We start from the raw sequence: 16,047 nt of genomic DNA, 5'->3' as shown, positions 1-16,047 counted from the left end.
AAGAGGTGAACCAACTAGAAACTGAGCGAGAGTATAGATTAATTCCGTGTAACCTAAGGAACATTTTTGTCCCACATAGTTATGTTCCCCTCTGTTACATTAAAGATAAAGAAATATTTATCGCAAAATGGAAATTGCCAAAGTTTAATTCAGGCTTTATTGGAAAATTGTAGAATTGTAACTTGAAAGAGAGGGACGCTGTAGCAAAAATAAAATAAAAAAAGATTTATGATGTAACATCAAATATGAGAATTTTCTCAAAAAAAAAAAAAAAAACGATAAAACAAAACTCAAAATAAAAAGCATGTCAAACATAGCTTCAGCACTTCATCAAACTTATATAAAACATATTACTGTTACTCGTAACCAACTTCCGCACTTATCAGCAACAACAGGGAACTCTTGCTTTCGATTACGATGAAGAACGTTCTGTTGACTAAATAACAACAACAATTAACAATTACATAGACTATTTTGATCTAAATATAAACTGTATTTGCATCAAAGTAAGTGCTTTGGTTACATAAAAACGCAGAAGTTAGGCAATCATCAATTTTTATTACTTATAAAGTGCAATTTGTATTTTGTGAAGATCTAAAATCAGCAATGAACGGACGCTGATCGATGTCCGGTTCTAAACACGAGGGTCATTCTATAATTAAGGATACAAATTGGTTTGGGGAAAAAACTGCTAGTAAGGGAAGTTTGGTACCTTTATAGCTTCAAGTTGGCATCACTGGGATGAGCCCTGATCAGCTAATGTATCAACATTGTTTTGGTTATAACCTCAAAAATACATTTCAAGATGGCGAGTCCACTTGAAACGTCCACATTAGTTGAACAACGTTCTGTTATTAGTTTTTTGCTTGCTGAAGCCGAGAAACCAGTGAATATATACTGTAGAATGTCTAAAGTTTATGGTGAAGGTTGTATGAACCGTGCAAATTTTTACAAGCGGGTAGAGCAGTTCAGAAATGTCGCGACTCAGTGACTAACGAACACCGTTCTGGCCGACCAGTTGCAGTTTCAACTCTCTCACTTGAAAGTCGAATTGATGACACTATTCGTGCCGACCGCCGTGTGACTGTGGAAATGATAGTTGATAAGATTCAAGTTGGTACTGGTACAGTTCGTAACATTATCTGTAACAAGCTGAAGTACCGAAAAACATGTGCAAGAGGGGGGCCCAACAGAGTTGACACGGCTACACAAGGACACAAGGCTGAAGTGTGCACAGAACTAAATGAACATTATGAAAGAGAAGGTGAGTACTTCCTCAACAAAATTTTAACTTGTGATGTAACTTGGGTTCACTATTATGAGCCTGAATCAAAAACGCAAAGCATGAAGTGGAATCACAGCAACTCAGCTGACAAAAAAAAATTCAAACCCAAGCTTCAGCAGGAAAAGTCATGTTGACGGTGTTTTGGGATCCTGAGGGTCCAGTTTTTTGTGATTATCTCGAAGAGCAGCGTACAACGAACAGGCAATATTACTCGGATTTGCTTTTAAACAAGGTGAAGCCAGCCATGAGAAAGAGACGTCGTGGATCTCAGAGGAGAGGTGAGATTCTCCAGCAAGACAACGCACGTCCTCATACTGCTCAACTAACCCTTGAAACCATCGACAAAATGGGCTGGGAAGTACTGCCTCATCCCCCTTACAGTCCTGATTTAGCACCTAGTGATTTCCATTTGTTTGGTCCACTGAAGAAGGCATTACGTGGGAAGAGGTTTCAAGACAATGAGAAAGAAAAAGTTTGTGGGGAATTGGTTCAAACACCAAGTTACCGAGTTCTTTGCAGTCGGAATAAAAAAGCTTGTAGCCCGTTGGAACAGGAGCATAAATGTTCTAGGGATCATTTTGAAAAGTAGAAAAAATATTGTTTTGTAAAAATAAACGGTTTTTTATGCATATCAATTTGTATCGTTAATTATTCAATGACACTCGTATGTGCAAAACAAGTCGTCCATTCCCAGTTTCTCTCTCATATACTGCTTTATGTTTCTTTCACTACCAATACCAATGGTAATCCTACGATTTACTATGTAATTTATCTAGTGTATCCAACTACCCGACCGTAGTTTTGGTAGATCGCAGCTCTAATAGTAAGGGATATTTCCCAGAGTTATGATAAAGAAGGGTTTCTGGTTACATTCTTCCAGCTACGATTGGTGGAACATCGTCACTGGGTGGAAGTGAAACAGGCAAACCAGGAGAGGGCGAATGCTTTTCAAAATACACTGAAGAGCCAAAGAAACTGATACATCTGTATAATATCATGTAAGGTCCCCGCGAGCACGCAAAAGTGCCGCAACACGTCATGGACTCGACTAATGTCTGAAGTAGTGCTGGAGGGAACTGACACCATGAATCGTGTAGAGTGATCCATAAATCCGTAAGAAAAATGGCTCTAAGCACTATGGGACTTATCATATGAGGTCATCAGTCCCCTAGACTTAGAACTACTTAAACCTAACTAACCTAAGGACATCACACACACCCATGCCCGAGGCAGCATTCGAACCTGCGACCGTAGCAGCAGAGCGGTTCCGGACTGAAGCGCCTAGAACCGCTCGGCCACAGCGGCCGGCATAAATCCGTAAGAGTACGAGGCGGTGCAGATCTCTTCTTAACAGCACGTTGCAAGGCATCCCAGGTATTCTCAATAATGTTCATGTCTTGGGAGTTTGGTGGCCAGCGGAAGTGTTTAAACTCAAAAGAGTTTTGTTCCTGGAATCTCTCTGTAGCAATTCTGGACGTGTGGGGTGTCGCATTGTCCTGCTGGAATTGCCCAAGTCCGTCGGAATGCACAAAATGGACATGAATGAATGCAGGTGATCAGACAGGATGCTTAAGAACGTGTCACCTGTCAGAGTGTCCGCCCCCGGTAGCTGAGTGGTCAGCGCGACAGAATGTCAGTCCAAAGGGCCCCGGTTCGATTCACGGCTGGGTCGGAGATTTCTTCCACTCAGGGACTACGTGATGTCCTAATCATTATCATTTCATACCCATCGACGCGCAAGTGGTGTCAAATCGAAAGACTTGCACCAGGCGAACGGCCTACCCGACAGGAGGCCCTCGTCATACGACATTTATTTACCTGTCAGAGTCGTATCTAGACGTGACAGGGGTCCCACATCACTCGAACTGCACACCATTACAGGGCCTCCACCAGCTTGAACCAGCAGGGTCCATGGATTCATTAGGTTGTTTTCAAAGCCTTTCACGTCCGTCCGCATGATACAATTTAAACGAGACTCGTCCGACCAGGCAACATGTTTCCAGTCACAGCCATCAACAGACCAATGACGGGCCCAGGAGAGCCGTAAAGCTTTCTGTCGTGCAATCATCTAGGGCTCCGAAAGCCCATATAGATGACGCTTCGTTGATAGTTTGCACGCTGACACTAGTTGATGGCCCAGCACTGAAATCTGGAGCAATTTGCGGAAGGGTTGCACTTCCGTCACGCTGAACGATTCTCTTCAGTCATCGTTGGTCCCGTTCTTTCAGGATCCTTTGCCGGCCGCAGCGATGTAGATCGTTTGACGTTTTAGCGTATTCCTGATATTCACGGTGCACTCGTGAAATGGTCGTACGGAAATACCCCACTTCATCGCTACCTCGCAGATGCTGTGTCCCATCGCTCGTGTGGCGACTGTACTCACTTAAATCTTGATAATTTGGCATTGTAGCAGCAGTAACCGATCCAACAACTGCGCTAGACACTTGTTGTCTTATATAGGCGTTCCTGGCCGCAATACCGTACTCTGAATGTTTACATACCTCTGTATTTGAATACGCATTCCTATAGCAGTTTCTTTGGCATTTCAGTGTATTATTGCCTTGCCGCAGTGGTTGCTTCCTGGTCATTGTCTGTATTCCCCGTGCGCCGTGGATGCGCATGTGGTGTCTTGATCGCGGGATGCCACCAAAGCTGGCAGCCTATAGCTGTCTTCTCTATTGAAGTTACATTCGTTGTTGGAAATCTCTCCTCCGCCGGGACACATCACTCTGCCGAGTGGCAGGTAGGGATGTAACGGTCAGACATGTTACAGAGTGCCGACCGCCCTCCGGCAGCGCCGTGGGCAGGGTTCAGTGTGGAAAGCCAGCAGTGGGTCAGCGGCGTGGCGCGTAGCGTCAGCTGATCTTGCGGAAGAGGGCGCCCGGTCGGATCAATGACGGCGCTGGCTGCGACTCCAGGGGGCCGAGGCTCGGCAAGGCTCAGCTCACCGGCCCGGCCCGGCCTGCAGGGCGGTGCGCGGCCGACTCCCGTGCACTGCTGGCACGCCGCCCTCAGCAGACGCTGCACTCGCTAGGAACGCGTCCGCAAGGCGACGGCCTGTTGGCGAGCAGACAGCGCCGTCTGCAGCAGCGGCCAATAGCGCATGCGCACAGACCCCGTTCGCGCTACACACAACTTCATACAAATAACTTCCGCCGGCCGCTGGTGGCCGAGCGGTTCTAGGCGCTTCAGTCTGGAACCGCGCGACCGCTACGGTCGCAGGTTCGAATCCTGCCTCGGGCATGGGTGTGTGTGATGTCCTTAGAGTAGTTACGTTTAAGTAGTTCTAAGTTCTGGGGTACTGATGACCTGAGATGTTAAGTCCCATAGTGCTCAGAGTCATTTGAAATAACTTCCGGGATGTTAAGGATGATCTTGGTCTGCGTAAGGCTGGTGTATATCGCATTGCTTGCAGCTGCGGCATGGCATATATTGGTCAAACTACAGGATCGTGGAGAACCGATGTACTGAGCATAAACGGCAAACACGATTACAGCAGCCAAGCAGATCTGCTATTGCCGAACATAACTTGGATACTGGTCACCCGATGTTATAAATAACATGTCCATGGGACAGTGTTATTAAGGAGGCAGTTGAGATTAAATTAGCGAGCAACCTCGTTAACAAGGATAGGCGTTTTCGTTTAAACTCTGTCTGGAATCCGGCTCTCTCCCTTGTCAAAAAACAGAAGGACAGAGTCAATGCGACCTCACCTGCGAATTCGTAGCCTCACTATCGATAGCTATGACTTTGTTCATCTTTGGTGGCACTAGTGTTCAGTGTGTCTGTTATCTTTCCTGCATCAGACCGAGAACCGAGGTTTTAAAAATGCATGTACGTCGCCTGTCCGTTGCAGTTGCCTTGAAAATGGCGCGGTGTTCTCCCGCCGAAATATCGGCGGTCGCTGAAAGTGTTACCTGGCTGAATTCCCGGAAGTTATTTGAAAATTGTATACTCCGGGAGAAACTCAGGTCTCACACAACTTCATAGTCTTCTTCTACATCTACGTTCATAACCAGCAAACGTCTGTGAAGTGCGTAGCAGAGGCTACTTCCCATTGCACCACTCATTAGACTTTATTCCTGTTCAAATAAGACAGATACGGAGGGGAGCGGAAGAAGGAGTTAGGACGTATATCTAATTCCCATAGATGTTATAAATGCTTGCTTTCGATTTTCTTTCGCTCCCATTTCACCAGACTGAGCCACAACAATTCGTGACTGGGAACAGCTAGTAAGATAAATAAAAAAGCAGTGCATACAAGAAGTCGTATCATCATTATACACGTAAAAGCCGTTTAATACAAACGCTCTTCTGGTGATAATCGATTTACTCGTTGTGAGTGCGCGTCACATGCCTACGTGTAAATCAGCGGCCAACCGCATCACGAGTACATCGGTGACCTTAACGATCAACTGACTGTGCCGAGAGTGGGGTACTAAAATCTTCACTGCGGTACAGAGTGCGCACGGGCATAAATAGCGGACTGTGGCGTCATCTGCCAATCTATTGGCCCAGTGCATACTTATTATAGTAATGAGTTCTGTGCTTTCGTGTCTTCTTCATCTTTACTGCGTTGTTCCTTTGTTTTAGTTACACACTTGAAAGGTTGCTCGAGCTCCTGGTAGTTTTCCTGCAAGTGTTCTACAAAACGAAATATGTGAAAGCAAGTGGGTATTTTCGTCTTACAATCCCGACAACGAAAAATTCTACACTATACATATATTAGAAAGTAGGTAGGTTAACATGTTTTAATGAAAATTGTTTCAACAGCCAAAAATTCAAGTAATCACGAAAAATAATTTTCGATGTTAGCGGTTAGCAAGAAAACAAGATACAAAAAAAGTAAAAAGTGGTGCTATTTACTACGTTATAAATATTGTTTGATGTCTTTACAAATACATATTTTCGGGAACAAATAAATGTACACGTCACGAAATTTTTGGGCGACACTTTTCCTATTCTTTCAGTTCCCTGGAGTACAGAGAATTTACCTTAAGACTTTGACAAAATCGTCGCCACGAATTTTGTTTTGGTCATTAATAAACTCGATTATTATTGCTTGTTTTGTTTTGTTACTGTATTTCGATTTTGTCGTAACATTAGATTCACGAGAGTCAAATTCTGCAGCAGACTGTTATGACAACACAAGTATTCTCAAAAAGAGACAATTCAACCAAGCAAATATTTTAGTTATGACAAACCTTTTATAATGTGCTGTTTTTTTTATCCACATTAAAACTTGACGTCGTGTCCAACTTAAAATGAGGACGTTTCATAACAGAAAGGTCTTTTAAAATCTGAAGATAACAGAAAAGCCTGTCCAAACCGGTTGTTTTAAATAAAGAAATATTTATGCGATCTTCGCTTTAGAAAATTTTTAGCAATTAAAAGAGATCGATCCTTCTGTCTTCTCAAAGTGAGAAAGTTCAAACTACACAAGTAATTTTGATACTGACGTCTAACCGAAAACCATCACTCGTGACAGGCGAGACTCACAATCAGTACACGAACAAAACGCCTGGGGCGGTGCAGTAGGGCCATTTGCCACGAGTACTCGAATGAGACGAGAAATCTGATCGTGTAAAGTTCTTAGTCTGATATCCATCAGTCATGACCATTTTATGTAATCACATTTACTCACAGTTTTACATGTGTAATGTTGACACGACTTTTTCTAAGTACTGCGTTTTTTATTTCTTTCATATGGTACGTAATTGTTCTGATCTAATTTTGATTGTAAGCAATTTTTGTAAATTCTTCCGGGTTGTATGGCCGTGGTCCATGGAACTCTTCTATCCTTGATGTTTCGTCCAAAGCTAAATTTGACATCTTCGGAGGTGCTCCTGGTTGTGCTGAGTCTTGGACGAAACGTCAAGGATAGAAGATTTCCATGGACCACGGCCATACAACCCGAAAGAATTGTCGGCAGCTGAAACATCCGGTCGTGAAAGCCTTCATTGTACAATTTTTGTAAATTGTTTGAATAAATGTTTTTGCATCTTTTACATTTGACTGTCAAAATTTCTTTTACACATCATGATGTAATTAGAGTACTAAGTAATTTTACGTTTTATTTTCAAGCTGCTACCTTGCCGTAGTGGTAACACCAGTTCCCGTCAGATCACAGAAATTAAGCTTTGTCGGGTTTAACTAGTTCTTAGATGGGCCACCGTCCGGTTCTGCCGAGTGCTGTTGGCAAGCGGAGTTCACTTAGCCGTTGTGAGGCCAATTGAGGAGCTACTTGACTGAGAAGTAGCGGCACCGGTCACAGAAACTGACAAAGACTGGGAGAGCGGTGTGCTGACCACATGTCCCTACGTATCCGCATACAGTGGCGCCTAAGTTCTGAGGATGACAGGGTGGCCGGTCGGCACCGTTGGACCTTATATTACATTCTCGCATTTGAAGTCGTTACCTTTAGTTGAAACGACTATGTCTTACAGTCCTTGTATCGTCCGCAATATACGCCAAGCGAGATGTTTACATGTGTACTCCTTTCTTTGAACGGCCATGTCTGGTCAGTACAGTACAATATTGCAGTACCTAAGATTTACTGCTAGTTGTGCTTACACAAAGCAGATTCAACGAAGTTGGGTTGGGTTGCTTTGGGGAAGGAGACCAGACAGCGAGGTCATCGGCCTCATCGGATTAGAGAAGGATGGGGAAGGAAGTCGGCCGTGCCCTTTCAAAGGAACAATCCCGGCATTTGCCTGGAGCGATTTAGGAAAATCACGGGAAACCTAAATCAGGATGGCGGGACGCGGGATTGAACCGTCGTCCTCCCGAATGCGAGTCCAGTGTCTAACCACTGCGCCACCTCGCTCGGTCTTCAGCGAAGTAAAACATTCTACTTGTCCTGTTCCGACATGTACCTTTAAACGTTTTATCGGGTAATTAGGCATTTAATTCAGGACACCAGCAGGCTCCTGCCACGTTGTATGTATTATTTACGAAGACTATTGGTGAGTATTCCATATGACTGTAAGATATAACGTATTATTCCCTTGTTTTAGTTGCTGCTAACCTTATCTGAGTTTTGTTAAACTGCAGGTCACCTGAAGAGACTCGTATGGAAACAAAATCGTTATGGTTTAATAAGCGCATGTAAAATAACAGCTATAGTGGTTTTTTTAAATATTCATCACCTAATTTTGTCCTCACAGTTACTACGAGTGTGATACGTAAGGATCTATAGGATATTCATAGATTCTTCAATTTATACTGGTTCATGAAAAGGTTATAAGTAGGCCTTATCGGGATAGCTGACGTCTATCTTCAAAAGATTGCTAGCTCAGGTTTGTCAACAGAACAATGGTGCTCTCCTTTGAGTCAACTAATCTATGGCTATTGGTGCTCCCCTTCTCTTTATATGTTCCGTATACCTTACTAGTCCTAATTCTTATGAGTCCCAAAGGCACGAGCAATATTCTAAATAGAACGCATGAGAATTTTGCAAGCATTATTATTTGTAGACTCACTTGCATTTTCCCAATATCCTACCAAAGAACAGAACTCGCCACCTGGTTTACTTACAATTAACCCTATGTAGTCATTCCACTTCATATTCCCAGAAGTTGTTACACATAGATATTTGAACTTACTGACCGATAATGTAGCCATAGAATACTACTTTTCTGTGTTTTGTGCAGTGTAAAATTCAACAAGTTACCAATCTTTGCACCACTTTGCTGTTTTTACATTCATATTACCGAAAGAATAACTAGTCATGTTGAGTATTACAAAGAAGCTGAAATTATCGGTATGTGACACTTACACTGATCAGACAGAACATTACGACCACCGACCTACTATCGATATAATCCCGTCTAGGCGATAGCAGCGTCACCTGGCGAACAAATGACTGTTAGTGAGACACAAGCATGGTGCATGTAGTATCAGTGAGCCTACTGTCCGAGTGTGGAATGGGGAAGGCGAGCGACCTACGCGAGTTTGACCGAGGGCAGACTGTGATGGCCCGGAGGCTCGGCACGAGCAATTCGGAAACTGCACGACTTGTCGAGTGTTCGAGGAGTGCTGTTTTGAATGTCTTCAACATGTAGCGAAACAAAGGTGAAACCACGGCCACACGTCGTGGCGTTGGGCAGCCACCCTCATTACAGATGTCTGACGTCGAAGGCTTAGCAGTCCGGTAAAACGGTACAGGCGGCAAGCTGTGGCGGAGCTAATATCATACCTTAATGCTCGACAGAGTACATGTGTGTCTGAACACACAGTGCACCGAACACTCCTAACGATGGACTTGCGCAGCTGACGACCCATGTATGTACCAATGTTAACAACACGACTTCGACAACTACGACTGGAATGAGCACGTGACCGTCGGCAGTGGATGTTGGCGCAGCGGCAGAGCGTTGCATGGTCTGATGAACCCCGATACCTTCTTCATCATGCCGTCGTCTTCCAAGGGAACAGCTCGTTGGCACCTGTATTGCGAGGCAGAGGCAAGCTAGTGGCGGTTCCGTTATGCTCTGGCGAACACTGACGTGGGCATCCGTCGGTTCAAAAATGGCTCTGAGCACTATGGGACTTAACATCTAAGGTCATCAGTCCCCTAGAACTTAGAACTACTTAAATCTATCTTACCTAAGGACATCACACAAACCCATGCCCGAGGCAGGATTCGAACCTCCGACCGTAGCAGTCGCGCAGTTCCGGACTGAAGCGCCTAGAACCGCTTGGCCACGGCAGCCGGCGCATCCGTGGGCCCAGCGGAGATCAAGCAAGGCACCATGACGGCCAACGAGATTCGTACAGTGGTTGCAGACCAGGTACACTCCTTCATGACGACTGTGTTTCCTGACGGCAGTGGCATTATCAACAAGATAATGGCCATGTCACAGGGCCAGGAGAGTGGTGGAATGGTTAGAAGAACACAGTGTCGCCGTCCAGTTGATGTGGTGGCCTCCAACTCGCCAGATCTGAACCCGATCGAAAAGACCGGGGATGTGATTGAACGTGGCGTCAGAACTCGTCCGCCCCCTCCCCGGAATTTACGGGGATTAGGTGACATGTGTTTGCAGATGTGGTGTCAGCTCCCTCCAGCAACCTACCACGGCCTCTTTGCTTCAGTGCCACGACGCGTCGCCAGTGTTATCCGTGCCAGACGTGGACATACTGGCTATTAGATAGGTGGTCCTAATCTTCTGGCTGATCAGTGTACGAGCCGATATAATATATTTTTGCAGGAACATTGTTTGATTTATGCCTAAATATGTTGTTGTTGTTGTGGTGGTGCTCTTCAGTCCTGACACTGGTTTGATGCAGCTCTCCATGCTACTCTATCCTGTGCAAGCTTCTTTATCTCCCAGTACCTACTGCAGCCTACATCCTTCTGAATCTGCTTAGTGTATTCATCTCTTGGTCTCCCTCTACGATTTTTACCCTCCACGCTGCCCTCCAGGACTAAACTGGTGATCCCTTGATGTCTTAGAATATGTCCTACCAACCGATCCCTTCTTTTAGTCAAGTTGTGCCACAAACTCCTCTTCTCCCCAACACCTCCTCATTAGTTATGTGATCTAGCCATCTAATCTTCAGCATTCTTCTGTAGCACCACATTTCAAAAGCTTCTATTCTCTTCTTGTCTAAACCATTTATCGCCCATGTTTCACTTCCATACATGGCTACACTCCATACAAATACTTTCAGTAACGACTTCTTCGCCAGTTTACATTTTATATCCTCTCTACTTCGACCATCATCAGTTATTTTGCTCCCCAAATAGCAAAACTCCTTTACTACTTTAAGTGTCTCATTTACTAATCTAATTTGCTCAGCATCACCTGACTTAATTCGACTACATTCCATTATCCTCGTTTTCCTTTTGTTGATGTTCATCTTATACCCTCCTTTCAAGACATTGTCCATTCCGTTCAACTGCTCTTCCAAGTCCTTGTATTTTACCCCTGCCACCTTCAGAATTTGAAAGAGAGTATTCCAGTCAACATTGTCAAAAGCTTTCTCTAAGTCTACAAATGCTAGAAACGTAGGTTTGCCTTTCCTTAATCTTTCTTCTAAGATAAGTCGTAGGGTCAGTATTGCCTCACGTGTTCCAACATTTCTACGGAATCCTAACTGATCTTCCCCTTGGTCGGCTTCTACCAGTTTTTCCATTCGTCTGTAAAGAATTCGCGTTAGTATTTTGCAGCTGTGACTTATTAAACTGATAGTTCGGTAATTTTCACATCTGTCAACACCTGCTTTCTTTGGGATTAGAATTATTATATTCTTCTTGAAGTCTGAGGGTATTTCGCCTGTCTCATACATCTTGCTCACCAGATGGTAGAGTTTTGTCAGTACTGGCTCTCCCAAGGCTGTCAGCAGTTCTAATGGAATGGTGTCTACTCCCGGGGCCTTGTTTCGACTTAAGTATGTTACATTGTCGATACTAGTCGGGTGGAGCTACTCATTTGTAAACATAAAAATGGTATGGATTAATAATGAATAATTTAGCTGAGACTTCTTTTTTAAACTCACTAGTTTTTATTGTTGTTTTCTTTGCGAATATTGTAAACATTTCTTACTGCTTGTAAAATATTCTCCGCAAGCACAAATACGTCTGCTCCGCTCAATGACAGAGAAAGAAGTTCTACATTCAGATTTTCATCATTTGTTTCGTCAGAGGCAGCCAGCGACAACTACTACTTGGACAAAAATTGTGCAGAGACTAACTGATAGGACCTATTGGTTTATAATCGAACATTGGCTTATAATCGAACCCAACTGTCAATAATAACTAATACATCCTGTTAATACGAGGGCAGTTCAATAAGTAATGCAACATTTTTTTTTTCTGAAACAGAGGTTGTTTTATTCAGCATTGAAATACACCAGGCTATTCCCCAATCTTTTAGCTACACAACACTATTTTTCAACGTAATCTCCATTCAATGCTACGGCCTTACGCCACCTTGAAATGAGGGCCTGTATGCCTGGAGGAGGAGGAGATTAGTGTTTAACGTCCCGTCGACAACGAGGTCATTAGAGACGGAGCGCAAGCTCGGGTGAGGGAAGGATTGGGAAGGAAATCGGCCGTGCCCTTTCAAAGGAACCATCCCGGCATTTGCCTGAAGCGATTTAGGGAAATCACGGAAAACCTAAATCCCGAATGCGAGTCCAGTGTGCTAACCACTGCGCCACCTCGCTCGGTGCCTGTATGCCTGCACGGTACCATTCCACTGGTCGATGTCGGAGCCAACGTCGTACTGCATCAATAACTTCTTCATCATCCGTGTAGTGCCTCCCACGGATTGCGTCCTTCATTGGGCCAAACATATGCAAATCCGACGGTGCGAGATCGGGGCTGTAGGGTGCATGAGGAAGAACAGTCCACTGAAGGTTTGTGAGCTCCTCTCGGGTGCGAAGACTTGTGTGAGGTTTTGCGTTGTCATGAAGAAGGAGAAGTTCGTTCAGATTTTTGTGCCTACGAACACGCTGAAGTCGTTTCTTCAATTTCTGAAGAGTAGCACAATACACTTCAGAGTTGATCGTTTGACCATGGGGAAGGACATCGAACAGAATAACCCCTTCAGCGTCCCAGAAGACTGTAACCATGACTTTACCGGCTGACGGTATGGCTTTAAACTTTTTCTTGGTAGGGGAGTGGGTGTGGCGCCACTCCATTGATTGCCGTTTTGTTTCAGGTTCGAAGTGATGAACCCATGTTTCATCGCCTGTATCAATCTTTGACAAGAAACTGTCACCCTCAGCCGCATGACGAGCAAGCAATTCCGCACAGATGGTTCTCCTTTGCTCTTTATGGTGTTCGGTTAGACAACGAGGGACCCAGCGGGAACAAACCTTGGAATATCCCAACTGGTGAACAATTGTGACAGCACTACCAACAGAGATGTCAAGTTGAGCACTGAGTTGTTTGATGGTGATCCGTCGATCATCTCGAACGAGTGTGTTCGCACGCTCCGCCATTGCAGGAGTCACAGCTGTGCACGGCCGGCCCGCACGCGGGATATCAGACAGTCTTGCTTGACCTTGCGGCGATGATGACACACGCTTTGCCCAACGACTCACCGTGCTTTTGTCCACTGCCAGATCACCGTAGACATTCTGCAAGCGCCTATGAATATCTGAGATGCCCTGGTTTTCCGCCAAAAGAAACTCGACCACTGCCCGTTGTTTGCAACGCACATCCGTTACAGACGCCATTTTAACAGCTCCGTACAGCGTTGCCACCTGTCGGAAATCAATGAAACTATACGAGACGAAGCGGGAATGTTTGAGAATATTCCACAAGAAATTCCCGGTTTTTTCAACCAAAATTGGCCGAAAAAAAAGTGTTGCATTACTTATTGAACTGCCCTCGTATAATGGTAATAATAACAACTAATCGCTTGCTGCCTTGAGCGAAGAGGTGCGTGAGACATTAAACCGTCATATGTGAGTGATGGTAATGTACGTAAAGTAGTGGTGTGGCGCGCTAACAAAAGCCGTTATAGCTTGGGGAATATGCAGTGTAACGTAACTTAATGGCGGATGAAAACTGTGTACCGGACCGATACTCGAACTCGGGAACTGTCTTTTGCGGGCAAGCGCTCTATAGACTGAGCTACTCAAGCACGACTCATGACCCGCCTTCACAGCTTTACTTCAGGCAGTATCTTATCCCCTACCTTCCAGACTGAAGTAAAGCTAGGTAGGTAGAGTACTTTCCCGGCAGAGGCAAAGTCCCCAGTTCGTGTCTCTACCCGGCACACAGTTTTATTCTGCCACAAAGTTTCGTAACAGTGCACACTTCGCTTCGGGGTGAAAATTTCATTCTGAGGAGTGTAAGTATTGTCTTGTTACTAAGGCGGAAGATTTGAGCGTGTAGGTTAAGAACTGTTGGGAAATCGTAACTTCACGATATTTTTAAGATTCCGTTGAAAATCTCCAGACTTCCTTCTTCGTACTGTCAACAGTGCTGCAGGTGTTACACGAGGCAGTCTTCGCAGAAGCGCACTAAGGTTAGGAAATCTCCAAATGTTTGATGTCATGCGCGAGGTATCTTCAGAGAACCAAGGTACGTCGCGTTGCATCACAAAAAAGTCTTGCAACACGGCTGACGCAGTGACAGTTCACCTACGCCAAAAATATGCAGGAATGAGTTTTGCGTATGGCTCTATGCGTATGTTTCCCTGCACCAAACAACAAGGGCACGTAATTCCTAGTTTATACGTTAACAACTATACATAATGAGAGGAACTGATGCCCGAAAAGACTGTTTGCTTTTTTATCACAATAAATATATTTTTGAAACGACTGATTCTAATGTCCGTAAATTACTCTGTAGTGATTCCACCATTTCAACATTCAAAATTATTTATCATTTATTTATAATCTTGCTGTGACGGAGTTATAAGTGAGAAATGACTATTTGACAAGCAGTACACGAGATAGGACTGATACGATTGACTCATTCCTTAAATCCTGGATCAGAAACTCGAGGACACCACATCATTTTCGAGACACACCATATTCACAATGAATTTTTCGTTTCTGTTAGGTCTCATGAAACAAAAATCGAATAATACTAATGAAGAGATATAAAACTAAAATTTATGAAGCATATACATTTGACTCCTGAGAGCGTATGGAAGTCAGAAGAAACTCGACAAGAACGCGTTACCTATTGTGGAGGCACAGGCAGAATGTCGAAAGTATCAGATTAGTTCCAGAAAGAACCTGCATCGAACAAACTACAACATAAAGACAATAGTGCACAACAGGTTGTTATACTGCGCACCCCTGACAACATTCACAATGAAGCTTTCAATTTCCAGCGGACTGTAAAAGTTCTGGCAACGAGCACTAGCACCGGTGTGGCATATACACTCCTGGAAATTGAAATAAGAACACCGTGAATTCATTGTCCCAGGAAAGGGAAACTTTATTGACACATTCCTGGGGTCAGATACATCACATGATCACACTGACAGAACCACAGGCACATGGACACAGGCAACAGAGCATGCACAATGTCGGCACTAGTACAGTGCATATCCACCTTTCGCAGCAATGCAGGCTGCTATTCTCCCATGGAGACGACCGTAGAGATGCTGGATGTAGTCCTGTGGAACGGCTTGCCATGCCATTTCCACCTGGCGCCTCAGTTGGACCAGCGTTCGTGCTGGACGTGCAGACCGCGTGAGACGACGCTTCATCCAGTACCAAACATGCTCAATGGGGGACAGATCCGGAGATCTTGCTGGCCAGGGTAGTTGACTTACACCTTCTAGAGCACGTTGGGTGGCACGGGATACATGCGGACGTGCATTGTCCTGTTGGAACAGCAAGTTCCCTTGCCGGTCTAGGAATGGTAGAACGATGGGTTCGATGACGGTTTGGATGTACCGTGCACTATTCAGTGTCCCCTCGATGATCACCAGTGGTGTACGGCCAGTGTAGGAGATCGCTCCCCACACCATGATGCCGGGTGTTGGCCCTGTGTGCCTCGGTCGTATGCAGTCCTGATTGTGGCGCTCACCTGCACGGCGCCAAACACGCATACGACCATCATTGGCACCAAGGCAGAAGCGACTCTCATCGCTGAAGACGACACGTCTCCATTCGTCCCTCCATTCACGCCTGTCGCGACATCACTGGAGGCGGGCTGCACGATGTTGGGGCGTGAGCGGAAGACGGCCTAACTGTGTGCGGGAGCGTAGCCCAGCTTCATGGAGACGGTTGCGAATGGTCCTCGCCGATACCCCAGGAGCAACAGTGTCCCTAATTTGCTGGGAAGT

The 16,047-nt window shown here is 45.0% G+C and overlaps 1 protein-coding gene across 1 annotated transcript in view; it reads right to left on the bottom strand.

Annotated features, from left to right (window-relative positions):
• Positions 1 to 4,229: 4,229 nt before the first annotated feature.
• Positions 4,230 to 16,047, bottom strand: part of LOC124594464 — a 42,135-nt gene continuing 30,317 nt past the window's right edge. The window contains exons 3-4 of the mRNA XM_047132840.1: positions 15,048 to 15,138; positions 4,230 to 4,342 (exon numbers count right to left, since the gene is read on the bottom strand). Of these exons, the coding sequence (XP_046988796.1) occupies positions 4,230 to 4,342; positions 15,048 to 15,138 (204 nt within the window). The remainder of the gene's footprint in view (positions 4,343 to 15,047; positions 15,139 to 16,047) is intronic.

The sequence above is a fragment of the Schistocerca americana genome, chromosome 2 (assembly GCF_021461395.2).
Source record: "Schistocerca americana isolate TAMUIC-IGC-003095 chromosome 2, iqSchAmer2.1, whole genome shotgun sequence".
NCBI lineage: Eukaryota > Metazoa > Arthropoda > Insecta > Orthoptera > Acrididae > Schistocerca > Schistocerca americana.
The sequence above is the reverse complement of the archived record's forward strand: the minus strand, read 5'-3'. Positions and strand labels throughout refer to the sequence as shown.